The 27,891-nt window shown below is 51.1% G+C and overlaps 2 protein-coding genes, 1 long non-coding RNA gene and 1 other non-coding gene across 12 annotated transcripts in view; 3 read left to right on the forward strand and 1 right to left on the reverse strand.

Annotated features, from left to right (window-relative positions):
• The window catches only part of SLC25A22 (solute carrier family 25 member 22), a 35,641-nt gene extending 12,583 nt beyond the window's left edge, over nt 1-23,058 (forward strand). For 5 of the 9 annotated variants that reach the window (XM_046941907.1, NM_001252068.3, XM_046941908.1 and 2 more), the window contains exons 2-10: nt 434-549; nt 3,855-3,980; nt 6,993-7,048; nt 11,753-11,843; nt 18,419-18,537; nt 19,589-19,760; nt 19,991-20,145; nt 20,802-20,877; nt 21,001-23,058. In XM_046941907.1, the coding sequence (XP_046797863.1) occupies nt 530-549; nt 3,855-3,980; nt 6,993-7,048; nt 11,753-11,843; nt 18,419-18,537; nt 19,589-19,760; nt 19,991-20,145; nt 20,802-20,877; nt 21,001-21,154 (969 nt within the window). In that variant the 5' untranslated portion in view covers nt 434-529 and the 3' untranslated portion in view covers nt 21,155-23,058. Of the gene's footprint in view, nt 1-433; nt 550-3,212; nt 3,243-3,854; nt 3,981-6,992; nt 7,049-11,752; nt 11,844-18,418; nt 18,538-19,588; nt 19,761-19,990; nt 20,146-20,801; nt 20,878-21,000 lie in introns of all 9 variants that reach the window. The other 4 variants (XM_046941904.1, XM_046941901.1, XM_046941905.1 and 1 more) reach the window with 1 other exon arrangement.
• Nucleotides 90-191, forward strand: MIR1663 (microRNA 1663). Its single transcript, NR_035156.5, has one exon. It is a non-coding gene; the product is annotated as a microRNA 1663 (primary transcript).
• LOC121113257 lies at nt 12,035-27,049 on the reverse strand. Its single transcript, XR_005860370.2, has 3 exons — nt 26,917-27,049; nt 20,982-25,446; nt 12,035-20,898 (listed from the first exon to the last, which is right to left on the reverse strand). It is a non-coding gene; the product is annotated as an uncharacterized LOC121113257 (long non-coding RNA).
• IRF7 (interferon regulatory factor 7) lies at nt 24,405-27,863 on the forward strand. The gene is made up of 10 exons (NM_205372.2): nt 24,405-24,458; nt 24,527-24,689; nt 25,272-25,434; nt 25,512-25,573; nt 25,698-25,743; nt 25,891-26,013; nt 26,091-26,348; nt 26,441-26,812; nt 26,929-27,047; nt 27,235-27,863. Exons 1-10 carry the CDS (start codon nt 24,436-24,438, stop codon nt 27,379-27,381), a joined length of 1,476 nt encoding a protein of 491 aa, NP_990703.2. The 5' UTR covers nt 24,405-24,435; the 3' UTR covers nt 27,382-27,863.
• Nucleotides 27,864-27,891: the final 28 nt, after the last annotated feature.

Consider the following 27,891-nt stretch of genomic DNA (forward strand, 5'->3'; position numbering starts at 1 on the left):
ATGCCTCATGAAAGCATGGCATCTTGCAATGACATTTGTTTATCTTGGAGTGCGGACCTGTAGGGGGCTGGGGCTGGAGATGCTGATGATTCAGGAGGGCAGTGTTGGGTACCACTGTCCTGGGTGCCTGGCAGAGCTCGTGCACTGGCATCCAGAACAGCGGTACCCAAGGTTGCTCACGTGCTACTGGAGCATGACGGCTCTGGCAGCTCTTCCTTCCATTTGTGCATCTATATTTGTATATACGCAGACATAGATTTATAAGGCTCCCTCGGGAGCTCAGTCAGCAGCTCAGTCTCCTCTATCAAAGGAGACCGGGTACTCTCTTAAGTCGCTTCTTCCTCTGCCTGTCTCACCCTGCAGCCTGCCCAGCAAGAGTGTAAGTGCCCAGTTCTCAACTTTATCTCCTTGGTGTCTTTCTCTCCTTTCCCAGGAAGAAGCTAAACTGAAAAAGGAGCGACTGAAGAAGTAGTTAAGGAACTATCTGAAGGAACAAATCCATTTCTTAACAAGATCAAGTTGGAATTAAATGGCTGATAAACAGATCAGGTAACTTAAAAAAAAAAATTAAGTTGTGCTTTGAATGTTTCTCTTAAGTCTTTCCAACTCAATCCCTTCTGTAGTACAGCAGGTTGGAGAAAATCATCTCTCTGGCCATAAACAGCTTTGATTCTTTTGCTGCTCCTTTCTTACCTATTTTATTCAGCCTTTTCTTATTTTGTGTCTTTGTCGTGTTGTCGCAGTTTCTGCTTTGTTATTTTTTCTCACTTCTGTCTGCCCTCTGCTGTTGACCCTATATGAGTCCATTGCTTTTTGCTTCCTCTTTCAAAGGTCACCTTGACCTGCTGACTTCAGTTTGATAGCCCCAAGGGAACAAAGCCAGCTCCGTGGCCAACCAGGAGTCCATTGCTTGTAATTACAAAGTCTGTGTAGATGCAAACTTGTGCCCTTCTTCTATAGCTCTTCAATGCTTGAGTGACTGCAGGAACACGAACTGCCAGCAATAATTGGTAACTCTTACGTGCTCAGTGGGAACTGAAGAGTGTTGGCCCTGGCTTATGCAGAGCTAATTTGAGTCCTCTCTGGAAATGACTTGGGATGTGTTTTCTCTGAAGACACCACTGTCCTCTTAGCTTCCTAAGATCTATGCCAAATGGGTCTGTCCAGGTTTAACTTTTTGCTGCTTGTAATGTTGCCTGAGATGAATGACTCATATGTGCCGTGGGATTCCTGCTTTTGTTTATTTGTGTGGCCCTTTTCTGATATCTGCCTTTCCAGGTTGCCAGCTCAAGACAGGAGGTAAGCAATTAGCCTGGATCAGTGGGTGAATGAAACATGGACCAGGATTTGGCAGCGTCTGAATGCTATAGGGCTTCCCCTTCTTAGCATTTGCCATGATCACGATATCTTCCTGCCCTCCTTCCTTCTGCAAGTGAAAGAGTCCTGAGCTGCACTGATAACAAGACAGCATTGCAGAGTGTCTATGTGCCCAGATTGGCCTGTCATCAGTTACCCAATTTGGAGAGCACTTGGCATTCTTCTCTTACATTAGTGAAAGGCATGCTGAGATTCACCTTTGTGAAGCCTGGTGGGTGTGTGTCCCTGATAGTCTTAGCAGAGCGTAGGGAGCAGATGTCTGTGGCCCTTTGAAACCTGGCATTCAAAGAAGAGATGATGTTTCCCTGAGACCTTCTCCAGCCTTTTCTAAGCCCTCTTGGCAGTGTGAACAGGAGCTGCTAAAAGGACAGGGGAAGAGCATTTGTTGAACTGGGATGTCTTTCTACCCATTCTAGTGTAAAACTAAGCAAGTGGCTTTATTTGTATGCCAGTCTGTATTGGCCCCATTTCACTAAGCACTGTACTGTGGGCAGTGAGAGACAGGTGCTGTGCAGAACAGGAGAGAGCACGGTGTGTTCTCATCCTGTGGGAGAGCAGAAAGTACCAAGCCAGGACACGGGGTGGCTTAGTCATAAAGGAATAGCCTTTGCTTCAGGTGCAGTGCCCAGCTCCATCTGTTCCTTGGTTTCAGGTTCCTCCCTATGCCCCGATTCCTTCACCATATCCCACTTAAGTCGTTCTTCCTATCTCTGGAATCAGGAAAGCACACTGTTCACTAACCAAGCAAGGAGATCTGTTGAAGCTTGAAGGATACACTGTACACCTCTTCCCTTGTGACACAGGTCTGTCAACCCTTAGCAAAACGACACTGATACCAAAAGACTAAAATCCACAGCAGCAGTGTGCTGCAAGGTGAGATCAAGGGCGCTGCATTTCCGCAATTGTACACGTGTAACTTTATCTGAATGTTTCACCAGATACCACTGCACTGTCTGTACTACTTTCCTTCTGCAGTGCTCAGGGTCCCTGAATACCAGGGTTCAGATGCAATGGGAGTGTTGAGCAAGGATTTCTCACCTGCAGATAAGGCGAGAGGTCCTCTGCAGCCCACACTGCTCCAAGTTTTTGGCTTGCCCAGACTCATCAGGCTGTTCCCTGGGGTCTATGCTGAAATCAGTGATTCATGGGCAAGATGCTTGCCACGTGCCTGTGCCTCGCTCCCACCTGATGTAAACCCTGACGTGATTTCACTGTTAGAACAGCTTGTGAGAGGCAAGCGTCTGCCTGCCCTGGGTGTCTCAGGGACACTTAGAGAAGTGGTGACAGAGCTGAGGCTGCACGAGGCCTGGCTGGCATTTGCAGCCTGCCAGCAGTGACTTTGGAGCTGAATGTGGGGAGGCTGGTACGGTCCAGTCTTGAAATAGAGTGGAACCTCTATCTTGACACACATGTATTGCTCTATCCTCAGCATTCAGTGTAACTGTGGGTTGTGTGGAGTGCACCATGAAGCGTATTTACTGTCTGAAATTTCCCTGTGTCCTGAGACATGAGTGGAGAAGTTTGCAGGCACTGCTATTCCCTTCTCTGACTGTGATGCTAAGATCCCTGAGGCAGCAGAGTCTCGAGGTCTTGCAGTCTGGCCCAGCCGTATGCTCATGCACGGCTGCTGTCTGCCATCACTTTAATATCTAACACATCCTGTGTTCAGGGAGCCATGTCCCCTGCTTTATTGGAGAGAGCTGACTCCAACAGGCTTCCTTTGTCTCAGTGTGTGGTGGTTTATTGAGCATGTAAGTGCTGGGCATTTTGAGTAATTGAATTTGCTGGGAACTCGTGTTTTGCCTGCCCTGGTGTTCAATCAGCGCTGCTTCTAGATTCCAGGAATTACCTCTGGGAACAGAAGGGTGAGTGGAAAAAGCCCCACAGTTTTGAGGCACGCTCAGCCCACATGTTTTGGTGTCACTGAGAAGTACGAGCTCACGTCTCTGTGCTGCGTGTTGCTCTGCCAGCCCACTGAGCCACGTGGCTGCCAGTGTTCTGCTGGGCTCACGTGTCTTCACCCCCAGCAGTGGGTCTGGAAATGGCTTTGTGGATCTGTAGCTGGCCGCGCTTCTGCCATGCTCTGTCCCACGTAACGGGAGCAGGTGACACGCCACGAACCTCTCATTAGGTGTGTATCTGATTACAGCGCTGGGAACCACTTGCCAGCAAACCTGCTGCCTTGAATGCCAGCTGGCCCTGACTGAAGTCTGTCCGCATGGAGCGCTCGATGCTAAGCAGGTCCTTGTCAGCAGTGGCGTGTCCTGGTGCCGTGTGCTGCCTTTCCTTCCTACCCCATATGTACAGCAAGGGCTGAGCTTTGCCTTGCAGCAGAGCTCTCTGCGTGCTTGGGGTGGACAGCCTCATCACACAGTGACATGCTAATTGCCTGGTTGCACTGACGAGCACGTTCTTTCCTCTTTCCCTCCCCTGGAGTTATCCCAGGACTAAGACATCTGCTTCTTGTCTCCTTACAGTTTACCTGCCAAGCTGATCAATGGAGGGATAGCTGGGCTGATTGGGGTCACCTGCGTATTTCCCATTGACTTGGCAAAAACTCGCCTGCAGAACCAGCAGAATGGCCAGCGGATGTACACCAGCATGTGAGTACTGTGTGCACAGGCAGCTTGCTGCAGGGCTTTCAGCAGAGCATCCTCCCACATTGTTACCTCTTTGAGGTGAGCTCAGCATTTCTAGGAACCGGATTGTCCCCAAGAAGGCCAGGGGACAATCTCTAAGCAAGCTGTGCTAAAGCAAGTAAAGTGTCTGTTCTGTCTGCTGAGCCCAGCAGGTGAGATCTGCTGAGGGCACGTCTGTTTGTGTCCCTTTCTTGGGAGCAGTGTGTTCTATGCTCATCAGCACTGGTCAGAAGGGCAGGGAGGGCTCAGCGTGGAGAGCCTGGTTTGTTTCACTGCTAGGCCACAACCAAGTGCTTGGGGAAGTCTCTGGCTCTTCCATTTCCCTCACTGTCATACTGGAGGTAACAACCCCTTCCTTTGCCATGTGCTTTAAAAAGGGCACAATCACCTATTCCTGCTCTTGAACACTGCAGTGCGCCCTTCTGACACATCACATCCACCTGCTGCTCTGTTCAGAAGCCATGCTGCCTGCTTCCTGCTCTTCCACGCTGGTTATTCTCCCTATCCCTGCCCAGGTGAATTTGGATCAGAGTGGGAATAGGAAGGAAGCACTCTGTGTTGAGTTTTTCAGTCTCTGGGCCTCCTTGCTGTAGCTGCTGATGTGTAATTATGCGTGAACTTGGTTGTAGACTTTGCCTTGCAGCAAGCACCATACTGGTGCTCCCCTTGACAGTTACAGTGCTCTCTGCTCCCTGTGCTGTCAGGATGCAGCCTTCTGTCTCTCCTTGCCTCTCATTCCTTTTGTATCCCACACCCTGAGTTGCTGGCTGGGGGCAGGCAGCAGCAACTGAAAAGCTTCAGCACACGGCATTGAGCAGGATGGAGGATTTGTAGGCAGCGACCCTGGGAGCACATGGCAGCATGTCCGGACCGTGGAGGGGCTCAGGAGGAGTGAGACTTTTAATCCCCAGCAGCCAACTGCAGATCTCCTCTGTAACCATGGTCGGCTGTGGGATGAGACACTGTTAAGGAATACAGTGCATTTACCTCGTGCATCTGAGCTGACTCCTTCCAAGACAAAGCCTGAATATGAATGAGTAATGTGGGAGACATTGTTCTGACATATGGGAAGTGAGCTTGAACCAGTGGGGATAAGAGTCTTCTGGGGGCCCAGAGGCCAGCAGGGACAAGGAACTAACAGGGATAACACATTGAGATAAACATCAGGCCGTCCAGTGTACTGCCTTAACAAGCGAGGGAATAGCACTGAGAGGATGCTGTTCCCAAGCATGTAGAGTGTCCTCAGCAGCACCCTTAAGATAGGTGGGTATTGGAAGGGCTTATCTATGCTCCCCAGCTGCAGGGGCTTGTTTTTCAGGAAATACTGCATGCCCTTTGATACCAGATCTCAGAGGTGTCTGCTGAGCCCCCAGAAGCCAGAGAATTCATTTAAAACTTCAGCTTTTTTATTTTAAGACAGCGTGTGTTGCTTCTGCTCAGCTCGAAAGACCTCTAGCGTCAGGGGAGTGTAGGATGGTTTGATTGGAAAAATTACATAAATCTTCCCTTGAGAGAGCCAAAGGTGCTTTGGAGCAGGCCTGGAGTATGGAGAGAGCTGGGCTTTTGACCGTGTGCCCCATGTGTTCTGTGTACTTTTAGCTGTGGCTCCTGGCACCCTTTTCCAGGGCTGAGGAAGTAAGGCAGGCACGGCCTTGGCTCCATTGCCCTTTGCAGCATCTCCAGGGCTGGGGAGTGAGATGCAGGGCTCACAGTGATGCAGCAGGGCTGTGTGAGCATGGTGCGGAGGCAGCGCTTCCCACTCCCCTCTGCCATTGCTTGTTCAAAGCAGCACTGCTGGCTCGGGGAAGGTGCCTTGCCTCCAGCATCACACTGCAAAAGCTTGATGGGGATATAGGAGAAAGACAGTGTCCAAAGATGTGGGGGAGTTGTGGTACAGAGGCATAGTAGAGCAGAGAGGCTCACTGCCCTGGCTCAGCTGCACTGCAGTGAGCTCTTTGCAAATACATTACCCTAGAAACCACGTTGGCCAAAGAAAGCAAAAAGACCTCAAGGGAAGCCTGCATTTCCTTCTTTCCCACCTCAGCACTACTGCAGAGCAGACATGAAACTTCCTCCTTATGTTGCCCAGTCTCTCAGAAATATATTCCCGTTTTCAGCTACATTTTCCTTATGACTACTTTAAAGAGCCTTTTGCTCCTTAATGATGTACACATGCATGCACACTTCTCCCTTCCAGTACAGCCACAGCGAGCGCCTGCCCCTTCCCAGAGACTCCAGGGCAACCTTCAGCCAGCAGCTGAGTTCTGTGCTGCCAAGGCTTCCTGGACTGTGCGTGCTTGTGTTCAAAAGGCTCCAAGCAATTCCAGCACTCTGCAGAGCTTTTAGATCTAAAGGAAATGCAGTGAAAACAAAGGAGGTGACAGCTTTCTCTCAGGAGCTGACCTCAGTGGCACCCAGTGCTCCCTCCCCAGGCGTGAGCCTGAGCTCCGCTGTTGCAGCTGGGGGAGGCAGAGTGTTAAAAGTCAGCACTGGGAGCTGAGTGGGAGGCCACAGATGACTGAGTGCTCAGGTCACCTCGTGTTTGTGTGCCTTGTGTCAAATTACATGGAGCAAGTCGAGCGTTGGGCTGGTTAGACCCCCCTCCTTGCTTCCCTATCCAGAGCTGGATTTAAAAGCGTGTGCGTGGGGAGCTGATTGTTGGAGCGTCGCATGAGCGTTCTCCACAGGGGACCCTGGATAAACAGCCCTTGCAGTGACATTTTTCCCTTTTGTGTTTCTAGAAAGCAGACAGCGTGTGCGGGGAGAGCCGGGGGTTTCAAAGCCCCTGTGAATTAGGGGCTGAAGTCGGACTCAGCCGGAACAATGGCGCATTCAGCGGCTGACGTTGTTCCCCCTCCCGGCTCGGGGTTTTGCTGACATTGTAAATGAAAACCACTCCAAGAGATTAGTTTTGTTTCCTCTGCTCCCACCCACCTTTGAGCTGTTGTGGTTTATCTCTCTCTGTTTTGTTCGCAGGTCTGACTGCCTCATTAAAACTATTCGTTCGGAAGGCTACTTTGGCATGTACAGAGGTAAGAAGGGCCGAGTCAGGCTCCTCCAGCTCTGTATGGCTTTGCTCTGCAAGCACTGGTGTGTATATGTGGGAGGAGAAGCATGTATTCTCTGGCTTGTAGTGCAATACCTTAGCAATACCCACAGATGTTGACAGCTGCAGCTGCTTGTGAAAGTAAACTGCTCCATGCCAGGTGTCTGCTCAGCAATCCACCATCTGGGACTTGAGTCCTCCCCACGGCTATTCTGGTGTTAAACATCACCATTCACCAAAGGTCACCTTTACTTGCAGTTTACATGGAGCTGCTGTCCCAGGACTGTAGGTGTGCACTTCCCACCTTGGGCACCATAACTTTCATCAGAGGGGTAATTGCAAAGGTCTCAAAGTGTCTTACTTTGTTGCTGCTAATTGAATTTATGTCAGAGCCCCCTGCCAGTGCGATCAGGCCTGTTTGGAGCTGTAAAAAAAAGTAGGATGGTTCATGATGGAACTCCAGCTGTTCTGGCACCGCGTGCTAACCTGCTAGAAATCTCCTGGCTCCATGGCTTAGGCTGTCCGTTGTAGCAGTGAGTTCTTCAGTTGATATTTTTTCTAGTTTTAATGCAGAATTCTTGAAAGTTTTTAAACATTTTGGAGAGAGAATTGCAGGCCAAATTCTGATTTCAATCATAGTAGAGGAAAACATAGAATTACAGCCTTGGCTGTCAACACAGTCCAGCTGGCATAGTTGACGCTGAACTCTGGTTCATGTTATATACTGGTAATCAATTGCCTGAATGTGCAATCTCTGAGATGTTCAGATAGAGTTCTTTGTGACACTCATTCATTGATAAAGCCTGATTAAAGGACAGCTTTGTTTAAATGAGTCCTTGCTTCTTTCTCAAGCAAGAGTCTGGAGATGCTGGCTCCTTGCTGCTGGCAGAGGCAGCGGCTCCTGCCAATCCCTTCGTAGTTCCTAAGGAAGCACAGTCGCTGTGGCCATCCATCCATTGTTGGAACAACAGCTGGCTGCCAAGGCAGTGTCTCTTGCCCAACTTGCTGGTGGGCGTTTTGGGGGAGTGAGGTGGATGCTGGGGATGGATTGGCTGCTTTATTGCAGCTTTTCTGGGAGCAGGCAACAAGGCAAATAACCCTGAGGAATCCTGGCAAGCTCCATGCTCAGTGCTAGCAGCAACGTGTTCCCCTTGCCTTTTCCCAGAAGCTGCTCCCGTATTCCTAGCCAGGAATGAAGCCCTTTCCTCCTTCTCAGTGAGCGATGAGACAGTAAAATACATTCACAACTTGTAAAAAGCTTAAATACTTTCCTGGGAAGAAGGTAAAGGTACAGCTCAGAGTTGCAGCCAGTGGGAGATGGAATTCAGATGGTAGGGCGGGTTCTTGCCCCTTCCATCTGTCCCAGCTCCCCAGCAGAGGTTGTTCTGTGATTCACAAATGCTTATTTTCAGATGTTAAGCTGAAATTAGGAGGATTGTTTGTTAAGAGGCTAGAGTGGCAGCTGCTGTGTCCCATGGTGGTCACAAGCACATTGATCATCTCTGCAGGACACTTGTCCTCTGTCAGAGGACAGAAAGGGTCTGCTTGGCCTGGCCTTCCCCCACTGCGTGACTTCAGGCCTTTCTCATGTGTGAACCAAAGCTCACTGGTGCAGACAGAAGAGAGGCTCGAGCCTGCAGGCTACTTTTCTGCAAGTCATCTTGTTAGATCTTATGGGCGGCACGTGGCACACTCCCGGCTCCCTATAGGTGGCCCACAGTGAAAATTCTGGTGCATGTGACAATCTCAACATTTCTTTCAAATTCTTCCCTGAAACCTACAGGTGTTCTTGGCCTTGCTTGGCTGAGAAATAAGAGGATTTTCTCAAGTTCTTTCTCCGTAATATCTAGGTAGCAGCAGTGCCTCAAAGCTGGGTGGTGCTGTGTCTCCCTCCCTGTGCTAAGCGATGTCTGTGTGCTGCCTTCAGATGTGATGTCAAGCAAATGAATTCATAACTCATAGTGCCCTGGGCTGCTGGGCTATCTGGACACCAATGGAAGGAGACCGCAGGCAGAAGCCCACTCCAATCCCTTGTACAAGTCATCCAGAAGTCACCTGCAGATCCCAGCACGTGTCCTGGAAAGTCCCACTGCTATTTGTAGAGCAGACATTTAACCTAGCTGGCAGGAGCCACGGGCCTGGACCAGGCTGGAGAAATGCCCTTTGCTGTTGATGACGTCTGGAGTTTAGCTGCACCTTGTTTGATGTATATTCTTAGCACGGTGTTACAGTAGTGTGTCAGCCTTCCCTGGCCTCTGCTAATAATACCTCCCACGTCACCCCCCGTTCACACGCTGCCTGCCAAAATTACCCCAGACTGCCAGGGCCGTGCCAAGTTTTCCGGGCTTCAGTGTACCCTATTAATGTTTGGGATAGTTACGTTTATGTTGCCCTGGTTCTACCTATTCACCGTCCAGTTTCCTCAACTCTGGTTTGTCTTCGGTGAGGAGCTGCCTCCGTTTTCTGGCACGAGAAAACACCAGCTTATTTTTCCATGAGATGACCCAACAAGGTGGGATATGCCCTCCTTCCCTTTTTGTAAGTCAGCTTGGTTGCTTAGGGTTCGTAAGCAAGAGTGCTAATGCTGCACTGGGGTTAGAAGTAGAGTGACTCAGTCCTGTGCTGTAGGCTGTTGTTGGTATATAAGAGCTTCTAAGAAGAATGTGTTTAATAACAAAACCTAGGGCTCAGTGAGAAAAGGCGCTTAACAATTTCAGCTGGCAAACAACTAACTGTTTCTGCCTCTAACAACTTGATTTCAACCTCTGTGGTTCTTCCCTACTTTTCCAAATACATTTTTTTTTTTAATTTAACTATTACAATTTATTTTGCATTCCAGCATTCCAGTTGCCTGCCATTGCTTCAGGTACATGCAGCATTGCCTATAGGCCACGATTAGCTTTAGTTAGGGGAATGCAGTTGTTGGCATAGCTAGAACTGAAGAGCAGAAGAGCTGCAATGTTTTTGTAACAAGGTAAAAAACACCATGGGAAGCATCCAGCCAGCAGCTGAAGTATCTCATTTCTCCTCCTCCAGTGATTTGAAGCTGTTATGGATTATTGAGGACAGGGATTATCCATTCTCTGCTAAGCAGCTTTGCTGAAAATATCAAAGATGTAGGAAAAAAACAGACTGGTTAACTTTCCCCTATCTTTTGCATGTTTTATTTCCCTCCATTTTATTTGCAAGTGGGGGAGAAATTGATGTGAAAGCCTCCATGGTTCCTGGAGGATGTCAGGACATGCCAACGCTTATATTTTTCCTTGATGTTTTGGGTTTATGTTTCTTTCTTACAAGGAACCCTTTGTGCATCTATTAGAATAGCAAACACATTCTTTCTTCTTTTCTTGTTTTTCTGTTTTTTTGGTTTTTTTTCCCAAGGAAAAGGTGATTTATGCTGTCTCAGTACTCTACAGGTAATTACTTCCTTACAGTTAGGAGCAAGGCTGAGGTTGTCTTCAACTTGGCACTTGATGAGACGCTTTGCAAGTAGCCACTTCACTTGAAAATCAGGCTGTGTGGATTCACGAAACGTGAATGTTGCTGACAGAGAAAAATGTGTCAGGCTGCCCTGCCAAGGCTTTTCCAATGAGGACTTCCCACATGATGGAGATACGTCCTTGAGCAGGGGAAGCAGATTCAAGGATTCCCATGTCCTGCTCCCAGCTGTGATGCCTCTGCGTTCCTAATCTGTGGAACGTCCCCCCAGGGCTGTGTTTTTCCACATCTGATTTATGTTTGGAAGGAGGGAGGCAGAAACCCATCCTCAGGAACAGAGAGTTGAGTTGACTTTCCTTAGGTCTGTTGAGCCCTTACATTTCCTGTTAATTTGAGCTCATCCCTCCTGAAAACAAGGCCCCCAGATCTTCAAAGGTTAGTGTGAGTGAAGGCTTGTTTTCTCTTTGGAAACCTGAGTTTTGGGACAAGTTGTTTTAATCTCCACGGCAGGCCTAAATACAAAAGTGTACCCTGGCAAAGGCAGGTTTGTATTTAGTCTTGCAAAGGTGTTTAGACTGTTTGCACGTGTCAGGTTAAGCTCCCCCAGAAAGCTTGGAGCCCAGTGTAGAGGCTGGGAAATCTTATGGCTATCTACTGAAGGACTTTCTGAGCTGTAACATTGAAAGGGGAGAGAATGTTCTGGAGCACTGATCTAATGGTGCCCAACCCAACGGTTCAGATGGGACCAGCCATCCCTTCAGCCTGCTAGCCCCAGGGCGGCTTGAAAGCTGTCTGCCAGCTGTTGTGTTGTGCTAATGCTGGTCCCAAGGCCCTCCAAACCCTGCGGGCTGCTCATTGTGGCAGGCACAATGCAGGGATTTGCTGCTTGTTGCTCCTGACAAAAGCAAGTTCAGTGGGTGGTGGGAGCGAGGGTTGTTTACAGCCCTGGTCCACGGTAAGCAGGCCAGCCTAGCCATGCCATGGCTTACAAGGGACAAAAAGCCAGCTCAACAGTCCTACTGAGCAACTGCTCAGAGGGTGACACCCAGTGGTGATAAACAAGAGCAACCATCTAACTCCAGCGGTTTGCGCAGTGCTGGCTGAAGTCTTTGCAGAGGTACCAGCTGCTATCAGCCAGCCTCCGGCTCTTCTGTCCTCGGTTTTGAGCTGCAAAGCATTTCTAAATAATTCAGTTAGCTGCTCCTTCTTTCATTCTCATTCTCCAGTGGGTTTTTCCTCTCTTCCTTTCTAGGTGCTGCAGTGAACCTGACTCTAGTGACACCAGAAAAGGCTATCAAACTGGCAGCCAATGACTTCTTCCGGCATCACCTCTCCAAAGATGGGTGAGTAGAGGATGCAGACCTTAAGCATTAAAGTTAAAAGACACTAGCTCTTGGGATGAGCTGCAGGGGTGTCTGGGTTAAGGTGGAATGTGGTGATACGATGACTGAAACGTTAGTTGACCTTGAACAGCTCAGCCAGTGATTACGTTTGAGCTAAAGAAGTAACGTCTAAAACTGGAAGTGAAAAGCTCTTCACTGGATGACTGGTTTTTATTCAAGCTTCTAAAAATAGGCCTACCCCTTAGCCAAGGTTAACAGATCCAGACTTTGTAAGCAGCGTATTTGAGAGGAACCCAATGGCACTGATGGTTGCTCAGACAGCTGCTGGGAGGACCCTTGTCGTCAGCATTCCATTGGATGCTGCTGTCTTCTTTCTGGTTTTTCAGTGACTGTAGCTTGAACAGATGCAGAGGACACTCACGTCTCCCTTCAAGATCAAGACATCTCTCCAGAGACGGACAGTGAAGGGTCCAGCAAGGGCACTGTTTTCAGTGACAGCAGCTAGAAAGCAACCAGCCTGCAATAAAATCCCAGTTCTGAACTCTTATCCCAGCAGTTCACCTTGCTGCAAACGCAAAGTTCTGCCACAATTACTTGCTCTAACAGCTTCCTGTAACATGCCGTGCTGTGGCAGAACACAGTGGCTCAACAACGTCAGTGGAGTCTGCAGATTTACACAGGCTCTGGATCTGAGCCTTTCCTGCACCTATTTTTTTTTTGGTTCTGGAGTCTTTTGAAGTAGCACTTAATGTACCTCTGTGTGACTCATCGGCTCGCAGCTGTTTGCGATCGTCTGTCTCTTCAAATAGTGTCTCTCTGTACTCTGCACAGAAGGTGGGAGGTGATGATGTCCTCATTGCTTCTTCCAAGTGGTGGGTCTCATCCGTGCAGCATACAGCACAGCGAGCCCTGATGTACTGCTGTAGCCTAGCTCTTCGCCACCATCGATGAAGTGAAGACTTAATAGGTTGAGTCTCAGTATGAAGCATTTTTTTCTCCTTTCGAGGAAAAGAAAGGTCAGGCCTTGGTTAGGTGGCAAGTGAACTAGTCATCATATGGTGCTGAGGTCAACCACTATGGGGGGCTTGAATGAACGAAATCTGGTCAGCTCTGCTTATAGAGATAGCTGGAATGAGTAGGACAGAACCTTGATACTGTGGTTATAGACAGTTTAAGATATTTCTAACTAGAGGTGACATTCCAAGATGCAGTGGGAAAGAAGGTGTCTTGCAGGTTGGCTGTGGCTGCTATAGGCCCTGAAACTGGGATCTAGCTGGAAGGTACTGTACGTACCGTGACCTTGCTTAGGGCATGGGTAGCAGGGAGTAGCTGAAAAAGCCATGGAGCAGCATGAGGACCCTTAGAAACTGTGGGGCAGTTGCTTATTTTGAGATCCTTCTTATGCTTGCAGGGAAATTGCAGGCGTGGGAATGGTGAAAATAACCTGTTGGAGAGGTTGCACCCAGCCATGCTCTGGTGGCTGTGTGCCACCTTCCTGCTGGCAGTTCCCAGGATCTCTTCCCATGTGCAGCACACGTGACAAAGTCATTTCACTGGGTGATGGAGCTGGGTGTCTGCCAGGGGGTTGCCTTGCTCTTGATCCCACTTTCCAAGCTGTCTGCAGGCTTCTCCACTGAGATGCTTCTGTCCCCTTTTCCCTGGCTATTTTTGATAGAAGACAGGGCAGGAGTCTTCTAGATCTGTTTAACGTTGAGTGCCTTCATTGCTAAGCTTCTGGCACTTATCTTGCTTGAAATGTGTTGTTTATCAGTTCCTTGTTTTACAAAACCTTCATATTTTATCAGTATTTATTGACCAAAGTTGCTGAGTCTGTCTTCTACTTGAGCTTCGAAGAAGCATTTATGGACAGGAGAAAATGTGGCAAACGGCTCAAAATAGCTTCAAGATACTCAGCAACTTCTAGTGAGCTGCTTTCTTCTTTTCCCCTTTGAAAAAACTTGATGTTGAAATGAACCTGCTTTTAAACTGCTCGAAAAAGAACGTGGCATAAAGCCTGTTTCCAAAAGGCCAGATGGAAAACAACACGGATGATGTAGGAAGCTCCTGGCTGCAAATTGCTGTAAGACTATTCTGGGGCTGTATCACTGCAGGTTTGTGCTAGACTCCTTTTTTTTTGTCTTCCTGGCTGTGCTCATGGATGTTTCAGGAGGTGACATACTGGGGCTGTAGGAGTTCAGGTGGGACTTTATGCCTCTGTTGATGCTCTTGTCCCCCTGAGCCTGGAGAATTCTGTTCCTGCAGGTCTCTCAACCTGGGGCCAATTTGGATGTGCTCTCCCCCTCCTACAATGCCCATGTCCCACTCCCTTTTGTTACAGGAGAAATGTGCTCACAGGATAAGGGGCTTCATTTCTGCTTCTTTTCCTGTTTCTATTTTCACGTTGACACCAGTGTGGCAGCCTGCTGATAGCACTTCTTGTTTCCAGAGGAAACAAAACTTACTGTGCTGGTCTTCACATGTCTCCTCATTTAGGAACAAGGAGGCCTGTGTCTACTGGAAACCCCCTTGAAAACGTGGCATTGTCCTGTGATTATTTTGCCTGTAGAGTCTCTGCAGTTTCCAGGCCAACAAGCAGAAGTGGGGATCTGCAGAAGCATCTTCTGGCAGGTCTTCATCACTGTGCCTCTGGGAAAGCAGGATGTGAGAGGGGAAACTTCTTCTCTTTAGGCTATAGGGAACTGATGAGATTTTTCTCTGAATTTCTGAAGCTGGATGAATGCAGAAACCCCTAAACTCAGAGCTGCTGTTTAAAACAGCACCAGCTTTATCATCCGGAGCAGAGAATGTGTGAGCATGAGTCATTAGAGCTAAGTGAAGCACTTGAGTATGAAGCACAGGGGCACGAAGCTAAGAAAGCAATGTAAATTGGTAGTACACCTGCATGCATTTAAAGTACAGTGATGTTTTTAGGTGCTCAGTACGTGAGGTCTCTTTTATGGGTGCAAGTGTTGCCTATAACTCTTTTTGTCCTCTTTGAATTCGGGTGGTAAGCTGGTCCCTGTAAAGTGTCTTCATGTTTATCTTCAGAGCATTTAGTGCCAGATAGCTGCTGTTTGCCCCATGCTTGCCAGGTTTGGTTCTTGGCTAAGTGCTCTACCTTGGCTCCAGTAAAAAGTGTCTCATGTCTTCTTATGAAAGGTATTTCTTAATCATAAAAACTCTGCAGTATCCCTGGATGAGTTTCCTGCTGTTCCTCCTCCTCAAAGCCTGTCATTATGTTATTCTCTTACCACTCCCATCATCTATACCTGCATTTTATTTGCTGTTCTGGAGCAAAGGCTGGCGATGTGCTGACTGAGCAGCTCAGGTTCCTACTTAAACCAGTGTGATTGTATTAATTGCTCCTTTGCTGATGCCAGCAAATTTTCTTCCTTTCTGCCCCCCTTCTTTTCTAGCTTTGCTTGGAGAAGAGAAATAGCTGACTGTAGTCCTAGAGGGAAACAGCACTTTTCCTGCTCCCATGTAGATGTGGAGACTGGAGCTTGTTCTCCATTGCCTTGCTGGATGGGCTCTTTCCTTCATCCTCTCCTCTTTCAGGCTGTCCTAAAATACTCAGGCTATCTCATTTGTGGCACCTGGAAAAGCAACAGTCATATGGCCTGGGTGATCTTTAAGCTGCAAGGTGCACATAGGCTGTGAAGAGAGGTTTAGGAAGGAGGGATGCTGCCATTAGTCGTGCTGCTGAGCTTCTGTGTCACCTTGCACACAGTCGTACAATCACAGAATTATTAAGGTTGGAAAACGCCTCCAAGATCACCAAGTCCAACCCCAAGCCTACCCCCACCATGCCCACTGACCACGTCCCTCAGTGCCACATCTCCATGGTTCTTGAACACTTCCAGGTGTGGTGACTCCGCCACCCCCTGTGCAGCCTGTGCCACTGCATCACCACTTTCTGACAAGAAATTTAATGGGCCAGTTCTTTTCCTGTTGTTATCCATTGGGTGTCCAGATACTTCCTTAATGCAGATAACCTGCATGTAACCTGTTGAGACTTGTAGGTGGGAGAAAGAGCAAGTTCAGAGTTGATAATCTCACTGTTATTTAGCATACAGCCGCACAGGGAGTTATGGTGGATTGAAGCCATAGCTACTAAAGGTCAGCCAGAAGGTAAGGTCACCTTCAGCTGCTAATCCAGAGGGAGCTGGAGATGGGTTGTTTAATCACAGCAGGTGCCTGTGGAAGGAACGTGCCCCTTGTTGTTTCCGTTCCTGCTATTTACACTATTAGAAACCAACTGGCTGTCTTTGATTTGAACTCTTAGGGAGCTTTGTGCAATCTGTTGGGTAGACAGACCAAAGGCAGAGGTTATGAGTGAGGAAGGTGATGTCCGAGCTGGGAAGAGGAACATCTTGGTTCCTACAATATGGCTTTGTTGTGGATGTTTCCTTAGGTCAGACTTTTCCTGCCTTTAGGAATCTTGTCACACCTATTGTGGAATGGTTGGGTCCTTCCCCCAGCACTGGCATCTCCTACACAGCCAAGATTTTTCAGAAGCTTTTGAAAAAGATCAATTTGACATCAGTATACCAGTGCTTGCAGAGGCTGTAACTGTAGGCTGCTGCATGGCTCTACAAAAGCCCTTTGTAAATCTTCAGTTCCTGCTTCTTGACTTTGTTTTGTATTTCAGCTCTACTTTGAAACTCCACTTTAGACTCCACTTCAGAACGTGAAACTTCTTCCTTACTCCCTTGTAACACTGTTGATTTGTCACTAATTATGTGTACATCAGTTACTAAGAAAGAAAGGAAGAAAAAAAAAAGGAGTGACTGCCATCGGTGCAGAATTTGGGATATTTTTTATATTTAACACACTCTTGTTGTGATGAAAGATTGTTCTTACACTTGTCAGACCAAATCCTTGTAGGGATTGGGGCTTTTGAAGTTAGTTGGGATGTTCCAGTGTTCAGACCACCGAGGATAAGGCCTGTGGTGCCTTGAAGTTGAAACCCCTGTTGTCATCTAGAGATGATTCATTTTCCAACTCATTTTATGCGCAGACTAGCAAAGTTGTGTGATAGAAATTTGACCTCTGGATGGTAAATTTTAAGCCTTCTGACAAAAAAATTGCTTGTCTTATTTCCTGGACTCCCCTCAGGTTTCCAAGAGATGCAAACCGAAAGCCCTCATTCTGCATGCTTTTGATGTGGCCTGTTTATACACCCATGCACATAAGCCTTTACTGAGTTGCACTGATGGGGCTCTGTGGAGCTCAATCAAGGCAAGCTGATTTGTGTGTGCTGCGGTAATGGCCCACAGATGAACACACAGGGCATCTTCCTGAGCTTTTGAACCGGGCATCAAAGCAATCTCCCTGGGTGAAAGCCAAGCGTGTGCTTCACGGTTGCTGCAGGGCTCTTGCTGAGGCAGAAGATGCTCTGCCAGGTGGTGGGGGGACTGGTAGCTGGCTTCTGTGCATGTCTGCGTCCTCCCACTGCTGGCCTAAGGGCTGTGCAATCATGCTTCTGCCCACGTTTCATCCACAGGAGAATTTGGAAAGGTAATACTGTGCAGTGTTTCTTCCTTCAGTCCCAACGGAGAGCGCTATATTTAGCCGTCGTAATCTCTGTTGTGGCTTTGTGCCTCTAATCCCCTGCTCTGATACCCAGCCTGGAAATGAGAGGTGGAGAAATGGGCGCACTGACGTGGCAGGGAAGCAGGATTAGGGCAGTCCCACTGTGACCCAGCGTGCCCTGCGGCCCATGAGCAGAGCTGGGCAGGTGGGGAGCGGGCAGAGTGATGCGCCCAGCTGGGGGAAGCCCAGCTGGGGAAAGCTGAGCAAATCCCCAGCACTGCCTGCTGCTCTGCACGTGCTGGGATGGCTCCCAGCAGCAATTAACGCTCCTTTCGTTGCACTCAGACCCCACAGTTGCCTATTTCTGCAGGAGCAGGGCTGTGGGGAGGTGAAAGTACTCCTCGTGTTTAAAACAACAAAAAAAGAGGCTGTTTCCTCTTGGCTGCATGATCTCTCTCTGCTTTTTTTTTTTTTCTTTTTTCTTTTTCCCTTTTAAAAAAGGAACAGATCATAAGCACTTTTTCTTCCAATGATTTCTGGTGCCACCGTAGTGTGAGATTTTTACAGGGCGAGAACTCATAAGTTTCTTAAAACTGAGCCCTTCTGCATCCTAAGTTCCTCTTTTCAGCCCTAACTGGGTGGTTTTGTGGCTTCGGGAGGGAGGAAGCTGTGTTTTGTAAGACAAGAGCATGCCCTCGGTGACTCCAGCCCTCTGGCACAGAAAATGCACAGGGCTGCAGTACTGGGGGTCTGTCGCGCCCTTCGTCTCTCAGCAGGACCAGTTGGGTATAAAAGCTGCCTTTTCTGCCTTTAGGAAGTAGGTGTGAAAAGGCTTATGAGTTGAAGACCTTCCTAATATAAGGGAGCTGCTTCTTGACTCTCACATTCATTTTTTACATGTTGTTGCTTTTGTCAGAGAAGTTGAAAGCAGCAACTAGAACTATTTCCTCCTGCCCCTTGCCCGGTGGTCTCTGCTGGGGATGTCGTCAGCATTGAATGTTGGCCACCTCCTCTGACCACCCCTCTCTTCCTTTGGGCAGGAAGAAGCTGACGCTGCTGAGGGAGATGCTGGCAGGCTGCGGCGCGGGTACCTGCCAGGTGATCGTCACCACTCCCATGGAGATGCTCAAAATCCAGCTGCAGGATGCAGGACGGATCGGTACGTGTGCATCTCCCTGTGCACCAGGCAGGGAGAGGGAACGAGCCATATAAACCCCTTTCCTTCCTCCCACCTTGAGTCAGAGGTACCTCAGTTTGTAGCAGAAATTTCTCCTCTTCCCAACTTGTTTCCTCCCAGCCTTTGCTCACCTGGCCTTGCAAAGGCCCTTTTGGTTAGAAAAAGTGTTTTTGCTCAGAGCTTGGCAGGTGAAACAGCAAATGCTCGTGGTGGATAGAGAGATATAGGAGAGATGGCTGGGCTGAGCACCTTTTGAGTGCTTACAACTTGCTAGTTCTCTACAGTCAGGAAGGGGTTAACATCCTGCAGTGCTTTTGCTGTGGTACTTCCTCTGTCTCCTTCTTTCCCGCTGTCCTTTCTCTCTTCCGCACTCCCCACAATAGCAGCACCCTAACAGCTTCCAGATATGCTTTCCTGATCAGAACTGAGACCAGAAGTGGCTCGGTGAATCTGAAGGAAGAACTGTCACCATTAACCTCATTCAGAAGTCAGCCCAGCATATGGCCCCGTTCCTGAGAACGCCTGGTGATGTCCACTTAGATACCTTCTGAAACTGCCTGGAAGATGGGCCAATTTGTCCTCTAATCCCTCCTTTGATGTGGCATTCCTGAACAATCATGGATTTATTTTTCTTTCATCTGTTTGCTGCTTTTAATGCAGACCTTATCTTCTTTGTGTGTAGCATTTTAAAGTGTTTGAAGGATTTAAGCCACAGTTGAAAAGTTCAAAAGAGGTTAGTGCTTCTGCACACGGCTTGTTCTCTGTGCGGCAGGGACCTGCGGTGTGCCGGTGGCAGCCACAGCGTTGCCTACAGGTTGGTGTGCTCCCCATCTTCTGGCCAAAGAGCAGAAATGCATCAGAGTTCGGAAAGGCTCCTGGAAGGAACCACGTTGCCTGTGTAAACGTGGTATACCTGCTCAGACTTAATGATTGCCGTACCTCTCGTTTGCCCTACTTCTGTCCCGTGGCACCAGGCAGCAAGAGGCTGCAGTTGAGCATCTTGCAGTCTCACACTCTCTCTGCTTCTCCGCAGCGGCACAGAAGAAGCTGATGGCAGCACAGGCCCAGCTCTCCCCTTCCTCCGCGGCCGGGGCAGCAGAGCCGGTGGTGGAAGCGCGCACCACAGCGACGCAGATAACCAGGGAGCTGCTGCGCAGCAAAGGCATCGCGGGGCTCTACAAGGGCCTGGGAGCCACGCTGCTAAGGTAGGACACGGAGCGGAACTGTCAGCCTGAGCCTCCACAGAGTGACACAGGAGTTTCAGCTCTTCGTGCAGTCGCAGAGCTGGGATGATGCCTGCCCTGCGCTTGTGGCTGCGCTGCCAGCACACCAAGCGTGCAGCCCGTCCTTTGATGCTTGGTTTGTTGGTGTCCCAGCCTGACTTTGCTCATCCTTGTCCTCTTTCTTTCTTCCCCTTCCTTCCTTCCCTCCACAGGGATGTCCCATTCTCCATCGTTTACTTCCCGCTGTTTGCAAACCTGAACAAGCTGGGCCAGAAAGACCCCGATGTCAAGGCCCCGTTCTACGTGTCCTTTCTCTCTGGATGCGTGGCCGGTAGTACAGCTGCAGTGGCTGTCAATCCTTGTGATGGTGAGTCCCCAGCAGCTTGTTCTGGCAGCCTGGTGCTGTGTGACAGCACTCAGAGGCCATCGGGTGGGCTGGGTGAGGGGAAGGATGGCCGTGCTTGCCTCTTCACTGCATGAGCACTGAGGGAAGTATAGGAAGCGTGCTCTGCTGTTGGAGCTGCCTCCAGGAGCTGAAGGTGTTTCCTGCAGCTGAGCTGGAACCTTGACCGTTTCTTACACTGAAGTTTGCAGTACTCACTATATAAGTCAGGAAGATGTCACTCACTTCAGCTATTCTTTACAGGACTTGCCCCTGAAAAGGCACATTTCCATCTGGAGCACTGTCCCCCAACCAATGGCACTCATGCCAAAGGGCAGAGGCAAGCAGGGGCCTTTTCTTCTGCTCCACAGCAGCTGCCTCAAATACCTTAAAATCTCACCTGAAAGTAACTGCTCTCTTGTCAACACTACACACACTTCAAGAGGGGAAGAAATGTAAGAGTAGTGCTGCATATTTTAGATATTTTGACCTGCTCTTCCAGAAGGAGTTGAGCATTTAGAGGTAGCTCTGAGTATTTGGAAATCAGATCCCATTTTACAGAAAGATACTGAGTTTAGAAGAAGGGGCTGCTGGGGGAGGCCAGCCCTCCACTCACCACTGTCTCTCCTCTTTCTCCCCAGTGATCAAAACACGGCTGCAATCTTTGCAGAGAGGAGTCAACGAAGACACGTACTCAGGAATCCTGGACTGCACCAAGTGAGACTCCTGGGTTTAGTACTAGGGGAAGGTAGAAAGCCAGGGCATAGCCAGAGGTTCTGCTGGCATGGTGGAGGGATGGGATGGGGTGTACATTCACCAACCTGTGCCATCTTTTCCCAGGAAGATCTGGCAGAAGGAAGGACCCATGGCCTTCCTGAAAGGGGCGTACTGCCGAGCCCTGGTCATCGCTCCTCTCTTCGGCATCGCACAAGTCGTCTACTTCATTGGCATTGCGGAGTTCCTCCTGGACATACTCCCCAAGCACCGGGCCTAGCCCCGGCATGCCTGCCTGTGCCCGCCCGTCCTCTGCCACACCGGATTCATCCCTGTGTTTGTCGTCCATGTCCAGTGGTGTCAGAGCAACAGCACAGAGGGTTCGCATGGGAACATGGGGGACATGGTCTCCAGACGAGCAAACGCGGGAAGGGAGAGTCTCTTTTCTGTCTTGATCTGGAGCCTGTTCCCTCCCTCTCCTTCCACGGACAATACCCAATTATGCATACCTTTTTTTTTTTTTTTTATCCTTTCCTTTTTTTTTTTTTTTTTTTTTCCTTTTTCTTTTTGATCATAATTCTTAAGGACACTGGTAAGCACAGACTGGGCTTGCACACCCAGAAGTCCCCTCCCAGCATTTACAAGGAAGAGGGAAGGGGGAAAAAATAACCTGAGCCCTCATTCACCTCCACCCTTCCCAGGGCTCCCGGCTGCCTGCAGAGGGGCTGCAGGGGCAGCTGTGTCCCTCAGCCACCCCTCCGGATGCTGGGTCCCAGGAGGAGAGCAGGTGTCCTGCAAAGGGGATGCTGGGTCTGGCAAGTTCCTTGGCTTGGGAACCTTCGCCTCTCTCCCTTGCTCAAAAATGAGTTGGACTAGGGTGAATTTCTTGGAGATCAGAGGAAGGGAAAGGAGATCATTGCTATATATATATATATTTTTTTGTAATTATTTTTGTTTTAAAGCAAAGGGACTTCCCTCTTGGCGAAGTGCAGCGGCGAGGTGGCTGCTCTGTAGGGAACAAGTATGTGGGATCATGTGAATGTCGAAGGTCCTTCCCTGCTTGGCTGCAGGCAGGGGAAGGAGAGAAACTTGGGATCAACTTTATTTTATTTTTTAACGCAGAAATTGTGGGGAGAGAAAAGCAACCAAACAAAAAGAAACCACTTACATTCCTTCAGCCTGCCCACTCCGAGGCGATGCCTGCAGCAGGTATATGGTTAGCTGTGTACACAGTTAGCTTTGTGTTTCCTGGCTTGGCCCCAGGGCGTGAAAGGAGGAGCCTGGTCTGTTTCCATAGGGTCCAAGGTACGGCAGCTGTGCTAGAAAGCCTGTGTGTTTGCTCTTACCTTGCAAGGTGAAAGCACAAGGTCCGGTTTTGAGTTGTTTGACTGGGCATGCCTGCAGCCAGCTGCTGTCAAGGAGGTTCCACGCCCTGAGCAGGGAGCTGTTGTGCAGGTGGGACTGCGGGATTGCAATCCCAGGAGCTCATCATCCCTCTTGCCCTTGGGGTAGTGTTCATCGTTGGGTGGCGGGGGCACTTCCCTGCTCCACAACCTGCTCTGCCAAAGGGACGCTGCCCAGCTGCAACCACTTGTCAGAGGGCTTCTCATTAAGTACTCTCGTGGGCTGTGCTGTTAATCCTTGGTGAATTATCTTAAGTGCGAGATGAACAAGCTCACCGTGATCTTCTCCATTATTTATTCCATGTGGTGCAATCCACCCAACCTCGATGTTTAAATTAAACGAGTCAGATTCACCTTCCATTCCTTCTTTTTGTTTGTTTCTCCAGGCGCTCGCTTGGTCTTTGTGTTTCAGTTGTACATTTAAGTTAATTTAAAAACAAAACAATCAACGTTTTTAATGTTTGAAAGACGACCACCTCTGGTTCAGCATCCTTGGGTTGGGGTATTTCTCCAAACCCATAAGTTGAGGGCTTCCTTCCTCAATGCATCCTTTTTCTCTTAGAAGAAGTCGTTCTGTGGCTGATTTGTTCCTTGTCACTTTGCTTATGTGAATCACTTTCCTTTTTTTCCTAATGATTTTTCCTTGTATTTGGGAAGGAATCTGTGCAAAGATGGTCTCCGAGTCCGGTAGATGTCTGTGATGTGTGTAGTGCTGTGATGCTGCTCTTGCTCTGGATTTCTCTTGGGTGGATTAAAAGAGAAAGATTTGTGGTTTTTCTAAGGTGCTCCCTCTTCCTCCCGAAACCTTCAGCTGCTCTTGTTCAGCAAAACACCGCGAATCCTCATTGGGGGGAGGCTCGTATGTATGGCTTCCTAAATCCAGGTGCAAGTCTGTGGGGGTTTGGAGCTGCCTCCCTCCCTGCTTTCCTCATCCCAGCGTTTCGGAGAAGGTGGGATTGGGGGCACCCATGGGGCTGTGGGAGTGGGGGTTGAGCTTTGGGGGGTCACTTTCCCTTATCCCCAGGTGCTTCTGGGGATGTTCTGTGACCTCACTGGGGCTGGGTTTAACCGCTTGGACCCGAGGCTGGAGGGTGTCAGGAGGTGTCCGTGACCTGGCCCTGCAGGCCGGCACCAAAACAAAGATGCGTTTCAAGTGGGGGAATTCCGATCCATCACCGGTGAGCAGAGACCTCCCAAGTGTGGATTCCGGTATTACGAAATAGAGGCAATCGGTCGCACCTCTGCTCACCCTGGCCAGGTGTCTGCTTCCCTGCTGCACGTACCGCGTGTTCCCAGGGCAGGGGATGGTGAGGAACGTGGAGCTGGCACCTGCCGCGTCCTACCCACGACTTCTGCACTGGGTCATCCGCTGGGCTCTTCTCCCTTATGCCCCATGCGGTGTCACCTTGTCCCTGCCCAGGCCTTGGCTCTGGTGGCTCCAGGTGCTTAATGCCTCTCCGTAACCATGGCTTTTGGCCTTCTTCCCTGGAGGAAAAGAGAAAAGCGTACCAGGAAGCGGTAAGGAAGCATCCTATAGAATCACGGGGAAATTCCTACAGAGCAAAATGGAAGAAATCCAGAAAAACGATAGGGAAATCCTGAAAAGGTGCGGTCAAATGTCCTGAAGGGTGAAATTTCCTATGAGGCAATGTGAGAATTTTCCAGAGAGCAGGGAGGGGAATTCCTCAAAAGGAGCAAATATCCTGAAATATCCTGGGAGTCTGGGGGGGGGGAGAGGGGGGGAGCTTCGTAGATAGCAGTGGTTGATAAACAGAAAAAGAGTTAAATCGTAAAAATAACTTCAGAGCCCGCTGGACTTTCCAGCCCCGAGGCTGCACGTTGGGGCCGAGTCGGAAAGCCCCGCTGGCAGCGTTCCGGGCCGCCCTTCGACCCGCGCCGCGTAGTGCGGATATCCCCACCGCCGCCGGCGGACCGCTGACGGCCGCGACGGGTCGAGAGTGGCGGTGCCGAAGCGGTATCCCCGCACCCCGCAGCTGCGCACCCGCACCCTCCCGGCCGCTCCCTCCCACCGGAGCGGTTTCAGTTTCATTTCCCCACGTGATTTCCAGGAAAGCCACCGCCGCTCTATAAAGCCCGGCCTCGGGGTGGTCCCGTCCGGTCCCGTCCGTGCGCGGAGCAGTGCGGAAGCCTCGGAGCCATGGCAGCGCTGGACAGCGAGGGGTAAGCGGCGCGGCCGGGTGCCCGCCGGGTGTCCGCGCAGCCCGGGAGCTGACCGTGCCGCCCCGCAGGGACGCCCAGAAGCTGCGCTTCGGGCCATGGCTGCTGAACGCCGTCAGCAGCGGGCTGTACCGCGGCCTCTGCTGGATCGACCCGGACCGCCGTATCTTCCGCATCCCTTGGAAGCACAACGCCAGGAAGGATGTCACCAGCAGCGACGTGGAGATCTTCAAGGTGGGCGGCCGGCGGGGACTCAGAGGTGGGTGGGATGGTCAGCAGCGGGGACTGCGAGGTCTTGGAGGTGGCACAAGAGGCGTGTGGTCTTCAAGATGGCCGGACGGGGTGCAAAGGCCGCTTGGGGCACTGGTGAGATCGCTGTGCTGGAGGTGTGTAAGAAGTGCGTGGATGGGGCAGTGAGGGATAGGGGCAGTGGGCATGGCGGGGATGGGTTGGTGGCTTTCCAGCCTTAATGGTTCTGTGGGATGAGAACCACAGGTGGATGGGAATGGGGTGGGCACCGGCGGTGACCGCAAGGCCTTTGAAGTAGGATAGGTGCGACTGAAGGACTGTAGTCTTCAAGGCAGGTGAGAATGGCAGCAACCCATGCTGGATGCTCCTGCTTGTGCAAGGCCTGAGCCAGGCGGACCCACAGGGCCCCGCCACACCACAGTTCTGTTGGGGGATGACTAGCGGTGACCTCAGGGGCTTCAAGGGAGGCTGGGACAAGGGGTGACCAGCAATGACCTCAAGGCCTTTGATATGGATGAGATGAGATCATTTCTGGGGTCCCTGTGCTCACCTGTCCGTGCCCACCAGGCCTGGGCGAAGGCCAGCGGCAGGTACGAGGGGAACGCTGAGGATCCGGCCAAATGGAAGACCAACTTCCGCTGCGCCCTGAGGAGCACTCACATGTTCATGCTGCTGGAGGACCGCTCCAAGTGCAACGACGACCCGCACAAGGTCTACGCGGTTGCCTCAGGTGAGCCCGGACCTGGAGGAAGCAACGAGAGGGGAGGCTGAGCTTGGGGCACCCTGCTCAACCTGCTCTCCTTCCAGGCGTCCCCAATGACAGAGGTTCTGGGGGCCCTGTGGCAGGCGCCCTGCAACAGCAGCCGCAGGTAAATGGGATGGGAGTAGCAGAAGGGGAGGGGACCTGGTGCTGCTGCTGGAGCATTGCAGCCCGCATCCTCGGCCTGGGCCCACAGCCCCAGTGCTGCAGCCCTGTCCTGCTTTCCTCTGCAGCTGTTGCTCAACCACCACGATTTGGCCTTGGAAAACACTCCCACAGGTAGGCCCCAGTCCCCTGTTTGTGTGAGGGGCACCTCAGGCTGAGCCTGGCGGTGGGATCGTGATGGATTTGTCCCAGGACCGAGCCACCCTGGGGGTTGGGTTTGGGGTTGCTGATGGCTGGTGATCCCCCTGCTGTGCCCCACAGACAGTACTGAAGGTGTTGCTGCAGCAGCCCTGACGCAGGTGGATTTGGACCTGCTGCAGTCCGTACTGCAGCACTGTAACATCTCTGCCCTCGGCTCCCAGCCAACCCTGTGGGCACACACAGGTGAGACCAGGCCCACTTGTTTTGGGGGGGGGTCGCAGAGTGAGGTAACCCTCCACCCACCTATTATGCCTCTATAGGGGATGCCTTGCCTGAGGATGCTCTGCTGCTTCCTGGCCAAGATGGCTGCCTCCCAGGGCCACAGTTTCAGGATTGGAGACAGCTGGAGGAGCCTCTGCTGCTGGGGAACCAGCCCCTCACAGGTGGGGGCTGTGGGCAGGACGGGGCCGGGGCCCTCCCTGTGAGTGAGGAATGTGCCATCCCTGCACCATCCCCGGCTGAGGAGCTACTCTTCCAGTCTGCCAACCCCGCGCCTCCGCCACCGGCAGGTGACATAGGTGAGGGTCCCTCTGTGGGGACACAGCTGAGAGTCCCTCCGTGGGGACGAGGGGTTTTTGGGACTGCCCCCACTGACAGCTGCTCCGTGCAGGAGGGCTGCCCCCCCTCCTGGACATCACTATCTACTACCGAGGAAAGATGGTCTACCAGGAGCAGGTGGACGACAGCCGCTGTGTGCTGGCCTACCAGCCCCTGGACCCGGCCGTGGCCGAGCAGCGGCTGGTGCTGTTCCCCAGCCCCGCGAGCCTGCCCGACCCCAGGCAGCGGCGCTACACTGAGAACTTGCTGGAGGTGGCGGGGCTGCGGCTGGAGCAGCGTGCCGGCCAGCTCCTGGCCACGCGCCTGAAGAAGTGCAAGGTCTTCTGGGCCTTGTCGCAGCAGCTCGAGGGCGGGGAACCCCCACTCAACCTGCTCCACCGGGATCAGGAGACCACCATCTTCGACTTCAGGGTGTTTTGCACAGGTGCGTAGGGCCCCTTCCCATCCCGGTTTGGGGTTGAGGTGGTGGGGAGCACCCATCGAATCCCTGCTGCCCTCGCTGGGCCCTGCCCCGAGCCCAAGCCCTACCTCTTCCTGCAGAGCTCCGGGACTTCCGCGACAGCCGCAGGGAGCGCTCCCCCGACTTCACCATCTTCCTCTGCTTCGGGCAGTGCTTCTCCAGCACAAAGCCCAAGGAGTCCAAGCTCATCCTGGTAAAGGTGAGTGGCCCTGAGGTGGCCTCAGAGGCGGAGGGAGATGGGTACCACGGACCGGGACTCTCAGGGCTGGGGCAGATGGATTGTCCTGTGCACCCCCTTCTTTTTCTCGTGGAGGGACAGGGCTGCACGGGGAAGCGTGGCAACTGCCCAAAGCCCCATCCAAAGCTGTGCCCGTGTGTCGTTGCAGCTGGTTCCCCAGTTCTGCGAGTACTGGTACGAGCAGGTGCAGCGGGGAGGAGCCTCCTCCCTCAACAGTGGCAACGTCAGCCTGCAGCTCTCTGACTCTTTCAACCTCTTCGAGCTTATCGAGCAATACCACATGCAGACAGACTGACACTCCCTTCCTGTGTCCCTCCCCCGGCCTCCGCTGTCTTGCAAAGAGCTTTCTGGCTCCACTGGGTCAGGCTTGGGCTGGTTTCACCGTTACAGAGGAGAAAAGAGCAGCATTTGCATCCACTCCCTGGGCACATCTTGCAGCCCTGCTCCGGCCCTGAGTGCCGGCTGAAGGTCAACACACCACAGGAGCAGGCAGCAGTGGGGCCATACTGACCAGCCCAGGAACTCTCCCCTCCTCCAAAAGCTGCTGCAATAAGCTTTGTGGTTGGGAAAGCCTTTCCTCTGACTGCACGGTGCTTCAACCCCACGGCACCAGCGTGGTGTACAGTGGGGTTCATTCCTCCTTCGCTCCCAGGACAGTTCCTGTGGACCTTTTCAACAGCTGTCTGGAGTTTTTGGGGATTGTGCTTCTTTACAGATTTACTTTTCTGAAGTTTTGTAAGTTTAAATATACGTTTATATAAAGGTGCTTCTCACTCACTGGTGTTGCATAGCCGCCTAAATGTAT

Source organism: Gallus gallus, chromosome 5 (assembly GCF_016699485.2).
Source record: "Gallus gallus isolate bGalGal1 chromosome 5, bGalGal1.mat.broiler.GRCg7b, whole genome shotgun sequence".
NCBI lineage: Eukaryota > Metazoa > Chordata > Aves > Galliformes > Phasianidae > Gallus > Gallus gallus.

What these genes read in the sequence shown, in the direction of transcription:
- IRF7 (NM_205372.2), top strand. Translation starts at nt 24,436, where the DNA reads ATGGCAGCGCTGGACAGCGAGGG. An exon ending in GCGACGTGGAGATCTTCAAG is followed by an intron (nt 24,690 to 25,271) that starts GTGGGCGGCCGG and finishes CGTGCCCACCAG; the next exon opens with GCCTGGGCGAAGGCCAGCGG. An exon ending in CTTGGAAAACACTCCCACAG is followed by an intron (nt 25,744 to 25,890) that starts GTAGGCCCCAGT and finishes TGTGCCCCACAG; the next exon opens with ACAGTACTGAAGGTGTTGCT.